Below are 25,235 nucleotides of genomic sequence, written 5' to 3'. Positions count from 1 at the left end.
CTTTGGAAATGTTTTTACTCTAAAGGGGACCACCTTCTAGGGGGGTCATCATTTTTGTCCCCCCTCAGAGGGGGGGGGGGCGGGAGCCCCCAACCTCTTTTTTTCAAATGGTAATCCCTATCTTGTGATACATCATTCGAAAGAAAATAATATACTAAGAATTTTGGCGCAAATTGCAGATCAATATCTTAATTTTTGACCGAGTTATGATAGGCCAAAGGTCAAATTTGACCTATTTTCTAAAAATAGGTCAAAGGTCAAATTTGACCTATTTTCAAAAAATCATAACTCCAGTTCAAATTATCGTAAAGAAAAAAATAAAACGGGAAAATTTACCAAATCGTAGGCACTTTCAAGTAAAAATCACAGAAATTACTTCAAACTAATTTTAAGGGGTGTTTCGGACCCCTGAATACGTCATTTTATAGGTCATGCGATTTTCCCCTGAAATGAGCCAATTTCTCCTTACTTTGCGTCAACTTGCTCAACACTATCTTGTTAAGTTCAAAATTAGTTCAACATTGCGTTTTCAAGTCCCCAAAGTTCGGGCAAAGTTTTAAAAAAACGAAATTTAAATCGTTGAATGGAATCACCTTAAATTTCGGTTTTTGAACTTTGCCCGAACTTTGGGGACTTGAAAACGCAATGTTGAACCAATTTTGAACTTTACAAGATGGTGTTGACGCAAAGTAAGGGGGAATTGGCTCATTTCACGGGAAAATCGCAAGACCTTTAAAATGACGTATTCAGGAGTCCGAGACACCCCTTAAAATTAGTTTGAAGTAATTTCTGTGATTTTTAATTGAAAGTGCCTACAATTTGGTAAATTTTCCCGTTTTATTTTTTTCTTTACGATAATTTGAACCGGAGTTATGATTTTTTTGAAAGTAGGTCAAATTTGACCTTTGACCTATCACAACTCAGTCAAAAATTAGGATATTGATCTGCAATTTCCGCCAAAATTCTTAGTATATTATGTTCTTTCGAATGATGTATCACAAGATAGGGATTACCATTTGAAAAAAAGAAGTTGGGGGCCCCCGCGTCCCCCCCCCCTGAGGGGGCGACAAAAAGAACCCCGCACAGAGCATGGGATCAGCGGCTCTCGATGAAAGTCGATGAGACTTTGATAGATTAATTTAAAGTTCATAACTAAGGGAAAGGCAAAAAATTAGCTCACTTTTGCGAGTAGAAGCCGAGATATTCGCGATTGAACCCGGACTATTTTCTGTGCGGCGGAGGTAAATTCTCCGTGTCGCCTTACCTTCCTTACTTCGGCCAGAAAACCCCCTCTTCCCACCAGATAACTACGATGTCGCATTTTTTACACTCACTCCTTTGATTAGGACGCTTCGTTCGGGCTGTGCGATATGGAGTTCCCTGCCTCTCGCATTTCTCCCGTGTCGGCGCCGCCGCCGGCGGTCGGTTTAATCTGAAATGTAGTTGCTGAAACAGAATTGACAGATGCGGGGAGAGGGACGGAATATGGCATTCGCACCGGCCGGCGGCCGAGCGCATAAGCACCTATCTTCACGTGATTGACGTGAGGTCTGATCGAGAACGCCGAACAACGAGAGGAGAGGGGACTCGGAATTCTTCCGCCATGCTGCGGCATGATAGAAAATAGTCGGGATTCAATTGCGAATATCTTGGCTCCTACTCGCACAAGTGAGCTAATTCTTTGGCTTTCCCTTAATTATGAACTTTATATCAATCTATTAAAGTTTCATCGACTTTCACCGAGAGCCGCTGACCCCATGCTCTGTGCGGGGTTCTTTTGACCCCCCTCGAAGATGGTCCCCAGAAACATTCCCAGAATTTCGTGTTTGTATCTCTAACCGTTCAAAAGTTACGAGGGAGGGGGGTTACGGACTTCTGGGACACCCTGTCTGTAGGCATAAAGTCAATTTGGCCTTTAAAAAATCTTCAATGGCGCCTAAAAATCGGGTTCGATGCGCCACATGGCTCCTAAAAGCAAAGGCGAGTTTCGAACACTGATCCTGGCCTTCTAAGTTACGTCCGATTTTGGTGAGTCCCTCCCCCTCCCGATTTCAATATGCGTAAAGAACTATCACTCTTTTTACGAACCATTCCTTTAAGGAATTCACTCATAGTCATATCTTATTATTCTAATTGGAATTCAGTTGGACAGTCAAGGAAATTCCTCTCAGGGAGTCGTGACTTTTCCCGTAGGCGTGTATGCTTACAAATATTTTACCGTAGGGAAACTCAACAGCATTCTAATGTAGACACGGCGTTTTTCCTGAACAGTGGCAGCAGTGCAGGCCCGAGCCATGTATCGGTGTATTGCATGTTTTTTCCACGCCCTACCGGCTCTGCAGTGCGCTGGAATTAGCCTTGTCCAAGTCGAACTTTCTTGCTCCAACTCAATTGCATTGCTGCACGTCACCTGCGGAGAAGGAGGTCCCCGAAGTTTGGGAAGGGGAAAAAAGAAGGGGTGTCATTGAGTTCGAAAGTTGAGACCCAAGTAGGAGCCACTGTTTTCAATGTCGTGGGGATGCGAGATTGGAATTGCATCCGTAACAGATTTGATGCAGATCGAGTTTAGCCCTAAAAAATTGATCTTCTTATTTTAGAATTTCTCGTTTATTCCACTATAGCAGCCAGCTCGCGCTGCGCGCGAGTCTCATCTCGGTAAATGCATTCTGTGGACCTCATCCCAAGAAAGCGTGTACTTTTCCTAAGTTAGATTTATTTTTCGCGTGAAATCAACGTAAGCCCTCAAAGTGTCTTCCCCCAAAAGCTGACAAAATTCTAAAATTCAAAACATTTGAACCCTGGAAAACCCCTCCTATGGAACCCATTTATGCCCTGGAAAAAATAGTCTATTGGATCTTGAGTCCAGACTCCTCATGAATTTGACGAGAAAAAATCAAGGATTTCAGATTATAAGATAAGCAAGTTATATCCAGGGCTGACATCCCGTACGCTGAATAAGAATGAAAAGGAGCGTCAGGGTATCAGCTGCGCGTGAACTTTTTTTAAAAAATTGGTCGGCACATTGGGGACATCAGTGCCATGAGAATCGAATATTGCAGGATTAGACAACTGTTTCCAACTTTCTCGCCAAGACTGAATCGAAACCAACGCAAGTGAGCGTTTTGTCGATTTTCGGAAGTGGATTTGGTCAAAATTTGTAACTTACTGCCAACCTTACTAAGGAACGAAATACCCCCCCCCCCCCCCCGGGCAACGGTGCGCTTACAACATTTGGTTTTCATGCTGGCAGCGTTGATGACCCGCATCCCAAATTCTCGACCCACCTCCCGAGGTGCTTTGAAAAGTGGATGAGTGCAAATGTAGGTCAAAATTCATCAAGCAGCTGAGTTTAGCTCTTGACAGCACGCAGCATCAGAGGGTTTTTCTCCTTTGGTTTGCAACTCTGCCGATCTGGTTGAAAAAGTCGATCAAATTCACTCGCAAAACTTCGCCGTTTGGGTGCCTGAATAGGGCAAGAGTATACCGTGGGATCAAGGCAAAGGACCCCGCACACCTCTTATGGGAAAGTGTACCATGACGAATTCTTAATTTGTTTATGACATTCGATTCTCCTCAAGATGCTGATCACAAGTTATCATCGCGCCAACTTCCTACGATGCACCGTTTTCGCAACAAACGGCCGAGAAGATTCAATTATTTGGCGATGAAAAGCCAGAAAGATTACCCATTTCAGCACTTGAGTGAACGGTCGGCTGTGTGTCAAAAAGGAAATCAGAGGAACTCCAGAATTGACTAAGTGAGGGACAGTCTTATCTCGGAATCCGCACGCCGTTTTGCTCGACCATCCAAATCAGTTTCTCTCTCTCCCGCTCTATTCACCTCTTCCCCGCATGTCTCTAATTGTAAGTCAAATGCTTTGTTCATTTTGATTCATTGTCGCGGAACAGTTTTTTTTTTCGGCCGTTCCTTGCGAAAATGGTGCATTGGAGGAAGTTGGCGCAATGATAACTTTTGATAAGCATCTTGAGGAGAATCGAATGCCATCAACACATTATAGTCTGTCCCAGATAGGAAGAGCGCTGGAAAATCAGAATAATTAGCACTATTTGGCGGGTTGGAGGTACCTTAACCCTCGTCATCTGTCATATAGTTGCCTCTCACATGCGTCGCACAGAGAGCCGCAAGCCACCCCGAGCAGTGTTCGAAACTCACAGGCGCCAACACGCCAAATGCGCCTACAAAATCGGCCATGGCGCCTAAAAAATGAAGGATCTACGCCAACGTGGCCCCTAAAAATTGCCCCTTAAATATCTGAATTTTCATATTAGGTGATTATTCGAAATTTTCAGCATAACGAGTGAAGATTTTTCCATTCTTCACGATTTCATCCTTAGTGCTTTTGTCTTCCCCAAGTTACAGCCACTTACTAGGTCTGTTATATACGAAAACATCTTGCGTCTAACTTTTCCCTTAATGCGCCGTAATATATAGGCAAAAAGTCAGTTTGGCCCCTAAAAATCTTCAATGGCGCCTAAAAATCGGGCTTGATGCGCCACATGGCTCCTAAAACTCAGAGGTGAGTTTCGAACACTAACCTCGAGGGAACGCATACTCCCTTCGCATCCCTAGACCGGGATAGGCGGTCCTATCCCGATTTAAATCCCTGACAATTGCCATTAATCTTCGCTCCTCTAGGTAACCAAAGGTTTCATATCCATTTTTACGTGAGCTTCGAAAATCATGAAGCTACATGGACGACATGTAGGATCCGTTATAAGGATCCGTCATGGTGCACTTTCCCATGAGAGGTGGCTGGGGTCCTTTGTGCTACTGCTTGCTACATGCGACGAATTCGAAACGGCTAATACGCGAGTGACGGTTTCGTGGGATCGCTCTAATGCATTTCTGACGGGTAGATCCGCGGCCGTGCACGCGGACGGACGGTCGGATCGCCGAGCGAGGGCTTCCTTATTGCACCCCTCTTCACTATACCCATCCAACGGCTAAATCTCCACCAATTTCATACGTAGGAGATAATGAGAATGTGAGTTCGTGAGTGCTCGATGTTTTCCTCTTTTACTTTCGAGATTTTGTGAAGTTTTTGGGTCAAAATGTTTTGTTTCTTTTCAAATTGAACCACAAGAGCTTCTCTCGTTTATTTCTTAACATGAATGTCAAAATTCATACAAGACATTATTCTTTTACACTTTTGAAAATTTGGTCCCTTTCTCCTGAATGCGAAAAGAATGAAATCAATTTGAAGAATGGAACAAAGTAGTGCAGAATTGGTTCCGTTCCAGATTCTTCCTGTGAATGAGATCAATTTAGTGGAAGGAGCCAGCTGCGTAGTGATGCTTGGGGGCTCCACTTTTATGAAACTGGGCTCCTTTCTGATGAAGATCCGAAAGTCCATCAAATTGAGATAATCGTAGTTTTGACGTCCTCGAATCGATTAATTTGTTTGAATTAAATTTCAAACCGAAATGAACGAACAAACGAACTATCAGGTTTTTCAGGGTTGCAAGTTTCAAGGAAAATCTGGAAATTGGGATGTCAGGGAGTGATGACAAAACGATGAAAAAAGGGAAAAGTCAGAAAATCAGGTCATCGACTGTGAACTGAGAAGTTCTTTATTCGGAGCAAATGATTGGATATATCATGGTGACAAAGATGAGCTCATTTTTTTTTTTTTTTTTTTTTTTTTTTTTTTTCCAATACTGAAGCCCCTTCAATTTGATCTAATCGTATTCTTCAATTTGTCTGTTTCAGATCCTAGGGTGAACAGCTGGTTTTTAATGTCTAGTCCCTTCCCTACCTTGTTTATGTGTTTATTCTACGCCTATTTTTCCAAAGTTCTCGGACCTAAATTGATGGAAAATAGGAAACCTTTTGATCTTAGAAATGTTTTAATTGTCTACAACGCATTTCAAACAGTATTTAGTTCGTGGATATTTTATGAGGTAAGAATTTATTCTTATTTTTTTATTTACCTTCAATTTCAGGGCGTTTGCAAGGCCATAGAAACTTTCTTGGAAACAAAACAAGTCAATAATAGTTGAATTGGCATTGTAGTGAATTCTAGGTGGCGGTAGCCACCCCGGCCCAATCCTAAAAAACTCCCCCTAAAAAATGACGAGACCAAATGAAAAAAAAAAAAAAAACCGACGGGTGGCTGCTGCCTAACTAGTTATACACGAAACAACTCGATCGGGCTTTTCTGCACGGTTTGCGGTCCATTTAGCTCTCTTGCTAATTAAGTCGTAGAGTAAACCCCAAAAACCCTATAATATTTGGGTAGAATATGCTTAGCTCTACTCGTAACGCCCACCTTTTAGTGTATTTTCCGAAGGAAAGATACACTATTGCGTTCTCCCTCATGGTGGGACCTAGACCTGGGACCATGTAAAGAGCACCGATTTCAAGTCGTAGATCACGAATATGTATGTCATTCATTTTCTGTCGTATATGTGTGTATGTATGTATGTATTATGTATGTATGTATGTATGTATGTATGTATTTCAGCCAGCGTGAGGATTTTTCAGTTTTCAGAGCGTTGAGTGGCAGTTAATTTTTAAGTTTCTTGAAACGAAACTTCTGGGGTTTATAGTCCGCTAAGAGTACTTTGAAACTGTGAAGAAAAAATCGGAATACGTTAATTACTTGTCTCACAGCGAGGGGTCAAAATGGGGGGAGGTGTAATTTTGTCCACGCGATAACTCGAGTAAAAATGAATATTTTGAGCTGAAATTTTGATGGTAGTTAGGTATCTACTAAGACTGATTTCCTATTGAATTTCAGCGAAATCGGCCGACGCGTTCCCTAATAGTGGCAATTTACTAATAGTAGCTCCGCAGCGCTATTTTAGTGGCCCACTGAGCGCCGACCGGCCGCTCAGTGGTCCTGTCCGAAGCTGCAATTTTAAAAACGTGAATATTTTGGAAGTATCGGTAATGAATGAACTCAGTGACCCTCAAGAGTCCCTAATAAAGCATTTTGCTCAGTTTGAACATTCAATCTGATCTAATAACAGTCAAATCCGACTATTTTCCGCGCGAAAATCGGTCGGCGCGCGTTGAGCGGAAACTTCAATCGATCATAACTCCGGAACCGTTTGGTTCCCCAGCTTAATGGACCACTCGTTGGATGCGGGAAAAGACGAACAATTTAAAAAACTGGTTTTGGTTCAAATAAAAAATTGAGATCTTTGTAAATTTTTCGTTTAAAAGAAATTTTCTAGACCTAAAAACTGGAAAAAAGCACATATGTTGACTTAAAAATGTGATATCGGAATTTCGACCTTTAGAATCTTAAAGTATGCAATTTTAGACGATTTTTCGTCCAAACCGGACCTCGATATCTTTCTTTGTTCAAGAGATATCGACGTTCATAGGTTTTGACTTCCACCCCCCCTAGCTCCCCCCCAAAATTTTTTGGGGGTCTGAAAATTTGGGAAAAGAAGCGCTCAAGTATGAGTAATCAATAGACAAAGTTTGAAGAACTTCCAGAGGGGGGCGAAAAAAGCCGTTTTTGCATCAAGCTCTTTAGTCGTCACAGTAAGTACCTACTCAGATCGCAACCTGTTATTTCTTCCCAGCGGCCCTGATCTACCCTGATCCCGTGATCTTTTCAAGCAATTGTTCATGAATGATTGATGATATTCCACTATAGTGAGTCCTAGATACTATTTCTCGTTAATCAGATTCAGCAACTATCCCCCAGAAAATCATCCTTCCTCTCAATACGATGATGTCTGTCGGGGTCTCAATCTGTGGGGATGAAGTTGCGTTTCCACTTTCTCCTAAAATTTTGCTAGCAGCCGAATTCCTCTGGAGTTGATGTGTCTCTTCTCAGTGTATCATGCTACTGGTGCATAAAGCCTAAATTTTTCCATAGAATTGTAATGCTTTATATTGGAAAACTGCCTTCCACATTCACCCGTCAGTTGTGCGTATGTGTCTACTTAAAGAAGCTATGCTTCACTCCATTGTTACCCTTTGTTGAACGAGTATAATGAAACCAACTCAATGCCCCAAAATCAAAGATACTTGACTTCAAACATTACTGTAAATTTAATTATTAGGAAGTCTCTTTGATTCCGTGTCAGAAGTTAATTGAATTGTCTAATTTGCTTGTATTTGGATAAAATTCTTCAAATCAAGGTCTTTCATATTGACCTCTGCAGAAGGTATGTGTCTATATGCCACTATTTCATTGGTTTGATAAAATTGAGATGCTAATTAATGCAAAATATCCTTGGCGATAACCTCTCTATACATCGGCTAAAATTTGCAGTACCTGGAGACGTAAACTTGCCGCCACTGCTTACCACTTATAGGAGATAATACAGAGCGGCTGTTCAATATAAAACATCAGTGCCTCCTGATCTCTAGATTATCTGAGTCCTCGCCTGACTAATTTACCCACTAAGAGAGTGCGACAGAAAATTAGCTGTCTCATTTAGCTCGGAAAATGGATACAAGAATTAATTCTCTGGCATACCCTGAAAGTGCATTAAAACTCATAAGATGACTTTGGATGACCAGAACTGGCAGAATAATGGAAGCTATCGATTGAGACTGAGGCGACAAAAAATATTAGTTGTGATTAATATTTTGGGCTGCGACAACATCAACAGAGCATATTCTTTGACGGAGAGTGGGGAGTGAATCCCCAAGTTGAGAAATCTCTCATAAAACATAAAATATTGATAACTACTTATTTTGCCCGCCGCTGTATTGATGTGAGAGTTACCTTAATCGGATGGTCGCAGGATCTTCCTGGCAATTCCCAGCATAGATATAATGGTGCTCTACATAATTAACTTACCGGCAAAATCATTCGCTGCATAGAATCATATGAGAGGGATCACATAGGGTAGAATATAAAATTAAGCCTTGAGTATAGGTGATGTATTTACTTTAACCTCTGATTCTCGGTCTACCGTGCGAAAGGGACGGACCAATACAGAAGAATCATACATGCCAAGTGACTCATATTTTGTCCTTTATTTGAGTCCTTAGCTGAAAAGTTCATGCCTGAAGGTGTGACAGAAAATGGACTGTTTTTTTCCATCCTTGAAAGTAAAACCAAGAATCAAAATTGTATTCTCCGTTTTACCCTGATAACGTGTTGAAACTCAATCGCTGCCGACTCTACATGACCAGACTTGGCAGATACAGGCTCATAAAAATGAAATGTTGTTGAAAGTAAAACCAAGAAATAAAATGGTATTCTTCGTCGTACCCTGGTAACGCATTGAAACTCAATCGCTGTCGACTCTGTATGACCAGCATCGGCAGATACAAAAATTATCCCTAAACACAGGTGATGTCTCTACTGTAAATCCTGGTTTTGTGTACCTAATGTACACAGGAGATGGAACATTACATAGAAGTCCTTTATTAAAAGCAGCTCTGAAATTGTTGATTATCAGGGTTCTTGCCTGACACATTCACCCACTTTTATCATTGAAAGTAAATCCATTATGAGCTAAACTGGCACTCTCCCTTTCACCCTGTTGCGCGTTTAAAATCAGTAGGTCTATGTGGACTCTGTTGACCGGAATGGGCAAAAGGAGAATCATAATGATGAAGTTATCATAACGTTTCATTGCAGCAGGCCGATTTTTGAAAGTTTAAAGTCATAGACATAGTTTCAATAATCGGCGTGCAGTTGAGAATATTTATGTCATCACAACTAAATTGTATTGTATACCATTTCCTTATGCACGGGAAGATTTAATGTAAGTACCAAGAAAATTTTATATGTTGTCTGGATAGGAATGCACATAGTAAACAAAGTAAGTAGCATCTTTTCGTCCCAGGCACATCGTTCCCTTAGTAATCAGAGAATCATAAAGGAAAACTCGCTTACAACCAAAAAGGTACCTAGAAAAAGAGTGCTTCATGATTCATGCAAAATTTAGAATAGTCACATTTGGAAGCATTATTCCTCAAGGCAGCATACAATTGAAAACGTTTCGTGCGTACAATAAGAAAACCATTCAAGAATTTATATTGTTATTAATTAATAATTTCAGAAATAATATGACAAAGAAAGAGAAAGGAGCCAGGAGAAATTCCGATGATATTCTGCTCAAATCCGATCCAAAATTTCCGAACAAAACAATAACCTACCCTCTGTCTATGCCAATCTCTCTGCATAGCCAATGAAAATTAGGCATTACGTCAAGTGACCCAACTTTGTGACGATTTCAATATTGATTTGTCTGTAACGTACAGGGTGTGCCCAAAATATGGATACTTCGTATTGATGTCTCGAAAACGATTACAGATAATTGATTTGCGGTTTGAACGAAACTTCCTTCAAAAAAGGTGGGCCGCTTTCGAGTTAGGGGGGGGGGGGGGTCGGGGGGTCGTTACCTCTTTGCCTCGGGACCGGGAACAACTTTTAAATTTAAAATGGGAACTCTCTTTGCCTGACACTTCGTAGAAGTCATACCAAAAATACCTGATATCCTTCCAGAAAAACAAAAATATGATTTTTGTACAAAATTTCGGCCCAATCCAAAAAATGTCACTAATTACCCCCCCCCCCCCCCCAAAAAAAAAAAAATTAAATACCTATAAGGTATGATGACCTGAACACGTTTATTTGATCCATCGCTTTAAAGGAGTATGATATCAAATCGGCCCAACTTCTCTGAAATGTACCCATCTCTGATCAATAACTTTGTCGAGACCCTCAGACTCATCGTTGAGGAGACACTGATCATTACTTGACTCTTAGTATATGTCCTTGTTTAGATGCCAAAGAGGTCCTTATGAGAACTGTAATGAATTTTTTTTTCTTTAAAGAGATAAAAAACAAAAAACCGTCTTATAATTGAAAAAAAAATTCAAGAAAAAAAAGGAATGGGCCGGCCGGCACGTACAAAAAAAGCGAGGAAAAATAGATACATGGGTATGCCCCAACACTTTGGCATGGGTGACCGACCCGGTCTTGCCAACATTCATGAAGTTGTTAAGAGAGAAGCATTTTAAGTAGGACTTAGGAGGCACATAATATTCGCAACAATTCGCCAAGGTTCAGTAGTTTGTAAGGCGTTCTATCAGAAACAAGCAAGGAATAAGTTTGGCATGGCTTGAAAGTTGCTAAGTTGTTCACTCATGTGTGAATATCTTTCAGTCTATCTTTCAATGACGATTTCAAGAAGGACTGATCCTCCTTTTAACGATGATACTTGTTCATGTATATGCAAGAGAGATGATAATCACCCTACTATCTACCACTTGTATGTACGGCCGGCCGGCCCATTCCTTTTTTCTCTTGAATTTTTTTTTTCAATTTTATGACGGTTTTTTGTTTTTTATCTCTTTAAAGAAAAAAAAATTCATTACAGTTCTCATAAGGACCTCTTTGGCATCTAAACAAGGACATGTACTAAGGGTCAAGTAATAATCAGTGTCTCCTCAGCGATGAGTCTGAGGGTCTCGACAAAGTTATTGATCAGAGATGGGTACATTTCAGAGAAGTTGGGCCGATTTGATATCATACTCCTTTAAAGCGATGGATCAAATCAACGTATTCAGGTCATCATACCTTATAGGTATTTTTTTTATTTTTTTTTTATTTTTTGTGAAAAACGTTGGGGCGTATGGTATATGTATTGCATGGGCATGAAAGAGAAAATTGGGCTGTTTTGATATAATTTTCTTTTAAATGATGAATCCAAACGGTACTGCCCCATTCTTTGGGTGCCTGGTTTTTTTTTTTTTTTTTTTTTTTTTGGTAATTAGTGACATTTTTTGGATTGGGCCGAAATTTTGTACAAATATCATATTTTTGTTTTTAAAATATCAAACACCCACTGCGCCTGAGTTTGTTTAATTTATCATGTCGTTGTAAACGTTGTGGAAAGTCTTTAAACATTTTTCAATAAAAAGTAGAAGTTCTTTTTAGGTTTAAGATGCTCCTCAAAAAAAAAGAAAACTGTAAAATTTCGACTCTCCTCTCTAAATCTTTGATAATAGGTACATTCATGTTATATCCTTTAAAGCATCGTTGACTCTGCAAATAATGAACAGACAGAGCGCTCTCCAGTCACCAGGTAGAAAAATATCATTACATTGATGTTGATACCCAATGTTATTCCCGTTTCAATTTTCGGAGCCCTCCTCTAGGAGGAACTTTTGTGCCGAAAATCATCCTCTAAAATCCTGATATGAAGTCCGAAGTACATTTTCTGGTTAAAAATCGACATCGATTCATGAAATTGGCTGCAAATTCGAAATGGTACTTTAAAATTTACTTTGAAGGTACTATCGGCGAATTTAGTTTCACGCAGAGTCTCTGGTGACTATTTAGCGACGGCGCGGCGCGGCGCGTTGCCCGATAACGCTCTCATGAAGACGCACTGGTTCCTTTGTGAGCGCGTAGTCACTAACACAGACGCACATGAAACACACACAGACATTTTCACTCATTCACCGTGAGAATTCACGTTTTTGGCTCTTCGGAATGTAAACAAAGATTCGTAATGACGTATCGCGCATCGATTCCCATTCTCACTTGCCTCTTGTTCTTGTGACTAGAGCAAGGAAGAAAGGACCTCATTCCAAATTGTCCGTTTTAACCTTGGCCTGATCTTCGAAATATTTTCAAAGTTGATAGAGGATCTCCTCCCGAGTCTAAAACACTGACGCATTTTGAAATCGGACGATCACGGAGGGAGGGGGAGGGGAGTCAAAGTAAAAAAATTAAACTCGCAATATCTCGCTAACGCTTTGTCGTAGAAAGATGATATTGGTCTCAAAATGTAGAGAAAACCACCAGCTTTCAGGCGATAATTACAAAATTGGTCTATTTTGGAAATTTCATCCATTGTTGCCACGTTGCCGAAGTTCAAATGTTCAGTTTTTCACCTTTTTAGCTGCGACGTTGAAGGAATCGCACAAAAAGTAATCTAACTATTTTTTGATGAAAGTAGACCGTTTAAGCTTTAAAACAAGCACAAGTTCATCCTGAGGAAACAAGTTGGAGGAGAGATATGATTTTTCAAAGTGGATGTGGTACACTTGGACCTGGTTTGTTCCGAGTCCCAAGATCACCAAATGCCCCCAAACCAATCACGAATTGCAAGGTTGTGCATTTTTATACCCCATTATAGCTAATTCCCGAAGAAAATTATTAAAAAAGAACAAAATATCGAGACATATGAATGTTACAAGACTAGCCTCAGCTGACTCTCGTTGCATCAACAAAAATTCATGCCTCTTTTTCAAATCGTTTCTGTAGGATGGACTTAAATTAAAAAGCTCAAATGGTACGATTTTATTAGCAATTCCTCTTTTTTCCTCTTATTTCTACCGAGCGAACCGTTGAAGGTAAACATACATTTTTTTATGATCGAAAACTTTGATTTCCCTGTATCTATTGCATATTACTCATTTATCCTGATCTTGTCATTTTTGACGAATGATTTAATCTAGGAGTGACCTATAAAGGTATCGCCCCAGCTAAAAATTGAAAATTTGAACTACGGCAACGTGACAGCAATGGATGACATTTTCAAAATGGACCAATTTTGTCATCATTGTCTGAAAGGTGGTGGTTTCCTCTATATTTTGAGACTAAGATCATCGCTTTACGACAAACGAGAGAGACAACTCACGAGATATGCGAGTTGAAATAGTTATCTTTGAACCTTTTTCTCTCTATCCGTACTTGTTTGATTTCAAAAATCGTTGGTGTTTTGGACTCGGAAAGTGATCCTCTATCGCGAAAAATTAAAAGCGCGATGGCGTGAGTCGTGAGGCGTGAATTCGCAATATGCTCTTCTCTAGGCTGTTAGTCAGATCCGCGAGAAAAGTTAAAAAGCGAGGCCGGATTACGTTTTTCTTACCTTCGACTGTGTTGCTCACGTAGCCTTTAAAGCACCACTACAAGTGAGACAAACGAAACCAACACAATACGGAAATGGAGCAAGGGAGAGGACTCGCGTTGATCACGGCGCAGAGATACGACTATTCGTGCTTGATGGATGTCCGTGTTGCATCTGCAAAATTGAAGGCGCAATGGCCCGGGGCATGAACTCGCAATGCTCCGCTATGTGCTGCCAATGAGGTGTCTCTTAGATTCAGGGAGAAAAGTTAAAAAAGAGGCCCAAATAGGTCCCTCCTTTCTTCGACTGTGTTGATTTGATACTCGATTCTTTTTTGGAATGATTTGCAGACCAACATCTAAAGCTCGCGTGAACCGGCCCCATTCAATCTGCGGGGCAGGTTTTGTTAGGAAACCTCGCAATTTGACCCGGCTTCAGCATTTAAGTGTTAATAAAAATATCATTAAAATGACTGCACCTTCCTCGCAAAAAGTCAGCATTCAACATTGGATCCAAAATAGGCCATTCAGTCTGTGAATTTCAATAAAATTTGGTTATGCTATCTCACAAAGTTAGGCTTCAATTGTTCGGTCACGTCTGAAAATATTCTCATTTCCAACAAAATTATTGCTGAATGGATCTTCCTGCCGTATATACCTGATGCATTTAATTGATTTGTTCCTATCTCTTTTTTTTACTTGCCCTACTAAACACCTTGTCCTTTGCTAGACTCAACACTCTTTTTCCCTCTCTCTCTCCTTCAAAATTTCACCTTGTACTAACTAGATTGCATGTTTCATTTTCCAATCGAGGAAGCTAAAAAGATCTTTCCAGCTGTCATGTTTCTTGGGTTCATCATTTTCAGACTTTTAGTGTTTAAAAGCAGTATTTTAGGTGGCCAGATCTGCCTCAGAATCTCTAGAAATAACGGAGCTTGGATGCGTCTGGTAGCTGTGATTTGTTCTCTTTTTTTTCGTTTCACAAGTCCATCGGTTACTTTAACACGCTCAATTTTAAAAAATTTTCTCTGGGGGTGCATCCCCCCGGGAAATATCATACGACACCCCCTTAACCGGCCAAGGGTCCACGCTCTTAGATGTGAGCCAGTCCGTCCATGCGAGGAACGTTTAATTTTACGAGGGAACTGGTGTCCGATAGAAATGAATAAGGTAATTTTTGGATCGAGTAATACAAAAGGATACAGGTTATTGCACGTCCAACGAATGTCTCTCACTTTTTCTAATAACAATTTTTCTCCAGTCAAATGACATAATGCGCTTGTAAAGCCCCAAGTGGAACGCATCATTTTGATTTTCGTCCGAAAGAACGGAAAAATTATTTTATCTAGGTCCTTAATGGAGGACCTTCCACTAACTATATGTTTGCTGCTAGATCAGAGAATGGCCGTGTTTTTTTTTTTTATATATACTTCTGACCAATATTTTGGAAATCCGAAGGTTTATACAAATGCGTATTTTTGGCATCTGAATAAGGGTTTTTTTCTTGCAAACTCGATCTTTCGGAAAATTAGTGGGTTGTGGAAAATACAAAGGTCGATTCGGGGTCAGAAGCAAAAAATAAGATATAGTAACTCAATTATAGCTATCTGAATAAAATGATTTTTTGTCCTTCCGGACTCAAAACAACGGATCAGTTTTATATTTGATTCGTGGGTGGATAATGCCATTTTGACCGGAAAACTCTCATCAGAAAAAGGGAGACATGTTTTTTGGACATGCGATATGCAATACATGTCTGGCTAGTGTCTATGTATCCTTGGCCCCTAAATTCAAGAATTACTTCGGTTTATCTCGATCATGCATCAATTTCCAGAAAATCAAATTTTCCTTGGAAAATTCATTTTTAAATAATCCCAATTTGCCTGGAAAATGGCAGAGACAGGGACAAACCGAGGTCATACTTGGACCCAGGGCTGAATATTACACGAGAATTCGCTAATGAAGCATTCATTTTTTTTTTCGGTGTATACCTGTGTAATCTTTCATATTCAACAGCGGACCAGTTTTGCGTCAATTTCAAACTTCCTGCGCGAAGAAGCATATCCTGAATTAAGAAGTCCTTTGGAACAAGGGTGTGTGCTCAAAAAGGTAGTTCTGCGGAAATCGCATTTGAAAGTTCAGAAGTGCATAGCGTTGGTACAAGCCAATATCTTCGCACGAAATTTAAATAGTTTGAAAGAACAAGTCTCTGAGAGTATACTTGCAAAAACGGAACATTGTGACTACATTCCCCTATGATCCCTACAAGATAACGTGGATCGTTGTGTAAAAAGGGTGGGGGGGGGGGGGGCACGACTTTTTAATACACAATGTATATTTCCTGAAACTAGGAAGAATCCAGTTTCAGAAAACGCGTTCTCCGGAAAAAGGGCGGATGCGCGCATACGCCTTTGTCCCAAAGAACTCCATGTAACCTGCCGGCACGGCGGTGTCATGAAGAAAAAAATCAGTTGCACCTCATGAAATTTTAGCTCTATTTTCGAGTGACCGCGGTGTTGCGCTGTCAATTATGGGTTTGCACCTATAGATGCTTGTCTGAGGGATATTTTCTTGAAAAAGTAGCAGATTTGTCAATTGTTCATGTGCCTCCGTTTTCCTCGTTGGCATGAGATGAGATACGTCCAGTCAGCACCCGATATCTCCGAAACGCGCCACACCGCGCTGCGCCTCGTCGCACAGTTTACATTTGATTTGGAGCGGCCTATGCGTGAAACTAAATTCGGCGATAGTACATTATTGTCCGATCATTTCTTAGTAGGTAAGTCGACTGACTTTTCGGTTTTTCAAACAAACAAACAAAAAAAAAATGTCGAAGTAATTGCTGAATTTGAACTTTACAGCTGTACTACCGTGATAGCAGAGAGATTTAAGCAGAAATCGGAAGTGCATAAATGAGATGTGCTAAAATGAAGTTTTGAGAAACTGGACTCAGTGGCGTCTGAGTGGAAACTTTTATTGAAAGAAGCCTTCTTCATTGTCAAATTGCCACGAGTCATTCAAAAGACTCTGAGCAATCGTTTGTATGATTAAACAAGCTGGTAAATCCAACACGTTGAGTTGAAAGAGCGCGCCATAAGCATATATATGCATAGTCACATCCAGGCTTATCCTGATTTTTAGTTACTGAACGAATTATAGAAACGCCTTAAAATAATAGTGAGTTATATTCATCCCGCCAAAAACATTTCCATGTAAATATGAGCTGTCAAGCTAAAAATATAAACATTCATCGCCTAAAATAAAATGATGTCCCAAATAATAGACGCCAAGTAAAATTTATTGACATTAATTTAAAGTTTTTCCTCCCTTCAACATTACTATCGGGAAAACGCAAGATATAGACCAAAAAGTGTTTTAAAAAATCGATTCAAATTTATCGATATTTTTCGTAGTTCAAAGCAACTTCTGTTATCACAGCTTGCGTTTGGTTGATTTACGGTCAGCTGCAAATAAAGTGAACATTAATCTGACCCAATGAGAGAGTTTAAGCACAACGCATAGGCTACTTAAGACAACGGGACCAAGTTTAACAAAAATAAATTTATCAATTTCAGAAGCTAAAATAGCAATTAGGGCCTCATCTATAATATCTGATTTGAGAATTTGGAAAATTGGACTGAAAATTCGAGTTGCTGGTCGAATAATACCTCCGGGTACAAAGTTTTACGGAAATCGATGCAATAGGAGCCGAGATACGGGGTGCAGGGATGACGTGTCGCCGTGAAGGAGGAGAAGAACACGGAGAACCCAACGATTAGGGTCTCTTGACGTCATAGCAATGATTGGTGGGTCGCGGGACACCATACAGTCGTTTCAACAAGCCCTTAAAACTTGCTGGTGTATCTTGGCCTTCACTGCCGCTCATCATGCCGAAATGACAGCCAATCGGAAACCCTCTTACATGGCCACAGCCAATCGGAAACCCTCTTACATGGCCTCGCAGCTTGCACGTGTAACCGAAATATTTTCAAACAGCGATCTGCTCTAAGCAAATTGGTAGCTACATAAATATTAAAAAGCTTCATAGCAGGACATAAAGGGTCATAATAGGTTCCTTTGTTCTTAGCATTAATTAAAAAATTGTTACCAGCACTCAAAACGGTCTCCACGTTTAATTATCTCGATGAGAAAATACAACTACGTTCCCGCCACGGAGAGCCTTTGAAAACAACCCAGGATGCCATGGGGCTAGCGTCTAGATCTACCGGCCGCCTTGCGGCGTATTCCAATGAGCCCACTATACCACAGCGCGCTCAATATTGACGAATATTACGTTTATTTATTTGAGGAAGGGTCTTTTCTACTTTCATGTTAAGCTTTAGTATCGGGCAAGGCAGCGGCAAGTGCTATCTTCTGCATTCTTAGGTGGCGTTATAAACACACAACACACAACAAACAACAAACATACTCCTTGTCTGAAAAAACCCCAATTTCTGCACCTTTTAAGGATTTCTCATCTGTCACGTTTTCCCGCGCACTGACGATAATAAGACGAGTCCTGCTGTTTTAGCTGTTTCAGTGATTTTATACGAAAGAGGTATCTTTTTCGAAAATTTGAGGGTTACGGCTCTTTTCGCTATCACAGCAGAAAAGTTGAAAAAGCAGTATAAAGAGACAGTAAATCTATGAATTTTCATACCTCCAATGTTGAAATCTAGTATCGTGCACCCGTTTAGTACCTAGTGGACGTAGAGTAAAAAATAAAAATACCAAAATTATGCTGAATGACGTACTAACCCCGCTGCCGACAAAGTAAGTACTGACATTTACGGTATTAATATTCAGTTGAAAACATGTAATTAAGGTGCATTAAAAATGCTTGAACTTGCACCCATTAATCGATGACTATTCCTGTGCAACCGTCCTTCTGACGCAGAATCATGATACTTCTATCGAAAGCGTCAGAACTCCATTCGTGCTTGAGGTCTGAAGAGCGTGAAGTAATACGACCGACAACTTTCGGTTTGTGGTGCAGATAGGCTTTTTAGACACTGGAGCAACGAAATATTAGAATACTGTTCTGAATCCGCTGTCATTGCTCTGCATCATTGGCGCAAACAAGATTGAGACTGGACTCGCAAAATTCTATTGTACTCATGTGTCCAATGAGGTCCCAAGTGGCCAAGAGTCTGGAGAAACGGAAATTATCAGGTGAGGGAGTTGGTAATGATCGAGAAAAGTCAGAGAAGTTCAAGGAAAATGACAAAAAGTCAGGGAATTTTAATCTAACAACATTGTTCGTGCTGCTTATACGGTTAGTTATCCCTTCCACCGCATTTCAAATGAACCATATGGCGATAGTTTCACCTGATTTCCGCTATTCTTGCTGCTGCAGCCCATTTTTCAGGTTTTGAAAGTGAGTGCTAGCCTGTAAATGCCACAGGTACTCAGAACTTATTTTCATGATCAGCTTTTGATCACTGATTTTAGATATAGAAATAGGGCACAAGTCAAAACATGAATGATCTCCCACAAAGGACTGTTCCAAAAATGTTGATAATTTTACCAAGTTGAAGGGGGGGGGGGGCACCTCCCACGATAGGTCACATAGATACCAACGCTACTGCTTTTCGTTTTGCCGCCCATTTTTGCGCATAACGCTACTTTAAGGAAGCGGCCAATCTCGACGGTATATGTAGGGTGGGTACTGCTGCCCCCCCCCCCCCCCCCCGAGGAGCTTGGCCGCCCTTCGAGTAATAATCGTATGCTCTATTATTTTAGGGGTGAACAATTTTACGATATTACCAACCATTTCCGCGTTATTGGCGAGAAATCGTGGCGAAATGGTCATTCTCGCGAAAATTCGGGATATTTTGACAGTTCGCCTTTTGCAAGCCGCTCCATCTCAGGGTTGCCGCGGGTCATGGCCGAAGTTACTCCCAACATCTGTGAATCGAAATTTTTCGAGTTTTCAGATTGGTTCTTCGGAGTTTTGCCCCAAAATTAAGCCTTTTCGAGAAAAATGGGAAAATTCGCGGAAAAGTTGGAATTCTGAGCAATTTTTTTTTTTTTTTTTTGGGGGGGGGGGGGGGTTAGGAGGGGTCTACTGCCCCCACCACGATAGAATTCACGTAAACAAAAAAAATCTTAGTCCAATAGTCGAGAGCCTTGAGAAAATCACCATCTTCTAAATTCCCTCGGGGGGGGGGGGGGGGGTACCGCTTGCTGTCCCACGGTCTCCTCTTTTTCCGTTACCATGATGCAACGGCGAATCTGTGACGGCACCCCAGTAGCAGATTTATATACAAAAATTTAATGAAATTATAATGAGTGTTTAACGAAAGTATATCACTCATATAACGGTTATATAACGGTTATATAACGGTTAAGTAAAGGGATGTTCATAGGAAACCGCCGTCGTATAACCGTTATATAACAGTTATAGCACCGTTATAAACGCCCCCCCCCCCCCCCCCAACAGATGGACTGCATTAAACAGAAAGGAACCAAGCCACATCAGCTACTCTGGTAAAAAAGACGACTTTACCCCTGTGACTAGGAGGGTACGTAAATGGAACCCCCTCAGGTAGTCGCACGACTACAACTAGGGTGATCGCATGAATACATCTGGGGTAGTCGCAAGACTACCTAGATGTAGTCGTGCAACTACCTGCGGATGTTCGAACTACGTATTTTCCTAATCACATGGGTTCTCGTGGCGACTACCCCACTTGTCAAGTGCATATGTCATGCAAACATGCTCGATAAAATAGAAAATGAACAAAAACCACTCACCAACTTGCTCGAATCAGTAATTCACTGGGTCAGGAAAATCCACTTGACAACAATGAATCCAAATTTCTAATTAAAACTGGTATAAGTACAGAGAAACACTTGAATACACTATGGGTGCGTTGTAAACAAATCTTAAGCACTCTTTAGCGTAAGAGAAAAATTAGCACCATGATTTCGTAGCTGATCAATGCAAAACAGCACTCTCAGAAAAGCACGGACACAACACCAATTTTCACTTTATTTTTAATTCTAGTAGAGAAGTGCATTTTTCAAAAGATGTGACATCATCGACCATCGCTCGACGGCAATAAATAAGATGAAAATAAAGCTTGAATAATTTCACAATTTACTCCGATCATTGATGATATTAAGGTAGCCATTGATTCTCTACCCGACGTCCTTTTCACACATTACAAGGAACGTCAAAAGGTACAGAGCAAATGGCACTAAGCAGTGATGTACAAATGATATCCTACGTTCCTGGAAGTGTCGATCTGCAAAAATACAAAGCGAGAAACAGATCACCACATAGATCCACCTGCAATTAATGACCGTCAATAAAGACAGACATTAAAATACATTATAATAAATACACCACCATTTGTTAACAGAACAAAGTTTTTGTGAGAGTAAGACCCTTCCGTCTGGAGGGACGAGGACCTTCCTTAGACCTTTCCTTCCGAGAAACACTTAAAAATGAACCACTTTACTACTTACAGGTCTGAGCTGCTGAATGAATTACATTACACCGGTAAATAAAATTTTAAACTCGCGCCCACACCGTCGAATGTTGACGGATGACCTGACCTATCGCTGAATATACATAGGATGGGAAGTTGGCACATCTGGAAAAGCAGAGCGGTTCATTCTTGTTTCAGCTCTGGTAGTATTTTAAAATTTGTTGCCTTAAAAGGGATGAAATAGGTGCAACACCAGCACCACTGCAAATGTGCGATTTGTCAAATTTTCAGGGATGAGGTGTTTCAAGTTTTGGTTCTAGTTCTAGTTTGGTTCTAGTTTGGTCAAGTTCTAAGTTCCTGGAAGTGTCGATCTGCAAAAATACAAAGCGAGAAATAGATCACCACATAGATCCACCTGCAATTAATGACCGTCAATAAAGACAGACATTAAAATACATTATAATAAATACACCACCGTTTGTTAACAGAACAAAGTTTTTGTGAGAGTAAGACCCCTCCGTCTGGAGGGACGAGGACCTTCCTTAGACCTTTCCTTCCGAGAAACACTTAAAAATGGACCACTTTACTGCTTGCAGGTCTGAGCTGCTGAATGAATTACATTACACCTGTCAACCAGTCCCAGTCATGGTTGCCTGGGACTGGTCGTAGGGACAGAGAGGGGACGGGACTAGCGCAAGGATTAGCCTTCGTGGGCTATTAAAAGAAGTAAAAAAAAAATAAAAAAAATAAAATTTTAAATTCCCGCCCTCACCATCGAATGTTAACGGATGACCTGATCCATTAGTGAATGTACATAGGATGGGAAGTTGGCACATCTGAAATGCTGAACGGTTTATACCTCCTTGTTTCAACTCTGGTATAGTTCTAGATATTATTAAGATTGGATAACTGCCAGATGAAGTGGGTGCAACAAAACTTTTCGACTTGAGATAGAGCCCACGCCAAACATGATTTCCACCTTAAGAGTGGGACAGAAGATCCACCATCTCGATTCTTGTCATCGATGAAAGATAATCTTCTGTCCCATTGAAGGATAGTGTGTGAACTTGTTCGACATAGACTTTCTGCTCAACTTCGAACTGCAGTTAGGAATAGCACATGGTAGTAAATGCATTCGCTAACCAAGAAAGTAGAATTCACAATTACCTTGCTAGTTAGAATACTTGAATCGACTGAATCGTAAATTGGCAGAGCAAATTAAACTCAAGTTACCATGAGTTGCTTGACAATGGGTGACAGGCTCATACGTGTGTCCGTCGTCCAGAGTTTAAAGTTGGAAGCAGAAGGGAAAGTATTTACCTGTGTTTGATGAAATTAGGTACAGTGAGGTGGATGCCGATGATATGAATCACGAGTAGAAGATCAAATATTGTATTCATTTTCAAAGTAACGGCATGGGTCGGCGGCAATGCTGTTGTCTACGGGTCGGCTTGGTGAAATGAAAGGAAATATGCTGTTCCAAGTTGGATACCGGATAGTTGGGCGGTGGACCGTTCCACCTTTTGACTTTTCATCTGGGTTCCGTATGAAAATCAACCTTTAAAAGTAGTCAAGAACGCCAGTTTTTAGAGAATCCCATTGAAAAACCCTGCTGATAACTCTCTTTGATAATTCTTTTGATGAATATATACGTCCCTGGAAGTATCGGCAAGGAACATTATTCCAGGAACACCTTGACAAGTGTTAGGTTATGTTATGATGTTTATATCCTTGTTTATCTCGCACATTTGTTCTTGTAAAACATTTCTACTAGTTCTACCTTTTTCCTTTTACTAAAAAATTGGCACATTTAGTAAGTCATTTTTCATCATCACACCCTTGCGTACTTCAATTCAATGTGTTTGCATCTATCGATTCGAAGTATTCAAATTAAATATTGAGAACTCTCTTCTTGCCCAAATAGTTTGCCGACTGTTACCTACTGTAAGACAACAGCTCTTTCACCCATCCGTTCAATACTGACTTAAAAAAGGCACCCTCACTGCGTATCCTCTGTCATTCTCTTGAATTGGCTGGCTAATTTATTAGCGAAAACTTGAAACTCCTCATCCCTGAAAATTTGACAAATCGCACATTTGCAGTGGTGCTGGTGTTGCACCTATTTCATCCCTTTTAAGGCAACAAATTTTAAAATACTACCAGAGCTGAAACAAGAATGAACCGCTCTGCTTTTCCAGATGTGCCAACTTCCCATCCTATGTATATTCAGCGATAGGTCAGGTCATCCGTCAACATTCGACGGTGTGGGCGCGAGTTTAAAATTTTATTTACCGGTGTAATGTAATTCATTCAGCAGCTCAGACCTGTAAGTAGTAAAGTGGTTCATTTTTAAGTGTTTCTCGGAAGGAAAGGTCTAAGGAAGGTCCTCGTCCCTCCAGACGGAAGGGTCTTACTCTCACAAAAACTTTGTTCTGTTAACAAATGGTGGTGTATTTATTATAATGTATTTTAATGTCTGTCTTTATTGACGGTCATTAATTGCAGGTGGATCTATGTGGTGATCTGTTTCTCGCTTTGTATTTTTGCAGATCGACACTTCCAGGAACGTAGGATATCATTTGTACATCACTGCTTAGTGCCATTTGCTCTGTACCTTTTGACGTTCCTTGTAATGTGTGAAAAGGACGTCGGGTAGAGAATCAATGGCTACCTTAATATCATCAATGATCGGAGTAAATTGTGAAATTATTCAAGCTTTATTTTCATCTTATTTATTGCCGTCGAGCGATGGTCGATGATGTCACATCCTTTGAAAAATGCACTTCTCTACTAGAATTAAAAATAAAGTGAAAATTGGTGTTGTGTCCGTGCTTTTCTGAGAGTGCTGTTTTGCATTGATCAGCTACGAAATCATGGTGCTAATTTTTCTCTTACGCTAAAGAGTGCTTAAGATTTGTTTACAACGCACCCATAGTGTATTCAAGTGTTTCTCTGTACTTATACCAGTTTTAATTAGAAATTTGGATTCATTGTTGTCAAGTGGATTTTCCTGACCCAGTGAATTACTGATTCGAGCAAGTTGGTGAGTGGTTTTTGTTCATTTTCTATTTTATCGAGCATGTTTGCACAACAGATGTCATCCGTTGTAACCTTGCATGATGCAAAAGTAGCTGGAGGATTCTCCTACGCATGCGTAGTGGGAGATGATGAACATTTTGAGAATATTCTGAGTTAAGCTACTGATCAAGAATATCCTCTTATTCTCTAGTGCTAATTTCTTTGACAAGTTGATTCAGTATCATTTATTATTAATTTATAAAATCATATTATAACGAAGTTATGTTTGTTTCTTAAGAAAAAAGAATAATTTTATAAATTGCGCGAACAACCTTCATAATTAGTTTATGTAAAAGTTATTTGTAAAAATGTTTTATATAACCGTTATACTTCAGTTATACATCTTTTATATAAATACGCTATATATATATATATATATAACCGTTATACTTTGATTATTCATTCTTTATTTAAGTACGCTCTTTATATAATGGTTATACTTCGTTTATATACTGTGAAAGTAGCTCTGCTACCAGGGCAAGAGCGAGTGGCAAGTTAGAGCGCTGCCAAAAGTTTTCTTCCCTTGCGGAAAAATAGAAGCCCTGTTGTGCCATGAAACAAGGTCGGATCGATTTTTTTCCCCTTTCACCTAAGAAATCGTGCACGTGTATTTAAGCTTGTGATGTTACAGATTTCCTGCCGCATTTAGTTTCGTCAAAAACCAATGACCATCGTTTTTGCTCCAAATTTTTTGCGACTCATGAGGATTGTATTTAGAAATCGTATTTAAACGTCAAAAATAGTTTTTCTACAGGAAAAAAAAGAAGATGACGACGGTTCCAACGTTAACACGTGAGAGAGCGTTCACTGTAGCACCTCGTCAATATGTAAAAGTGGTATTGCGCGGACGGAAGGGAGCGCTGCAGGACGCTGTTGAACTAAACGTGGAGCGTAATCTAGGAAACATGCATCTATAT

The 25,235-nt window shown here is 40.2% G+C and overlaps 2 protein-coding genes across 8 annotated transcripts in view; both read left to right on the top strand.

The window, feature by feature from the left end:
• The window catches only part of LOC140224046 (uncharacterized), a 185,004-nt gene that overhangs the window by 21,048 nt on the left and 138,721 nt on the right, over nt 1-25,235 (top strand). The gene's annotated exons all lie outside the window — the stretch shown is intronic.
• The window catches only part of LOC109038525 (very long chain fatty acid elongase AAEL008004), a 324,320-nt gene that overhangs the window by 226,910 nt on the left and 72,175 nt on the right, over nt 1-25,235 (top strand). For all 7 annotated transcript variants that reach the window (XM_072297087.1, XM_072297083.1, XM_072297086.1 and 4 more), the window contains one exon: nt 5,731-5,921. In XM_072297087.1, the coding sequence (XP_072153188.1) occupies nt 5,731-5,921 (191 nt within the window). The remainder of the gene's footprint in view (nt 1-5,730; nt 5,922-25,235) is intronic.

This window comes from Bemisia tabaci, chromosome 2 (genome assembly GCF_918797505.1).
Source record: "Bemisia tabaci chromosome 2, PGI_BMITA_v3".
Classification (NCBI taxonomy): Eukaryota; Metazoa; Arthropoda; class Insecta; order Hemiptera; family Aleyrodidae; genus Bemisia; species Bemisia tabaci.
This window is presented reverse-complemented; position numbering and strand designations above follow the sequence as displayed.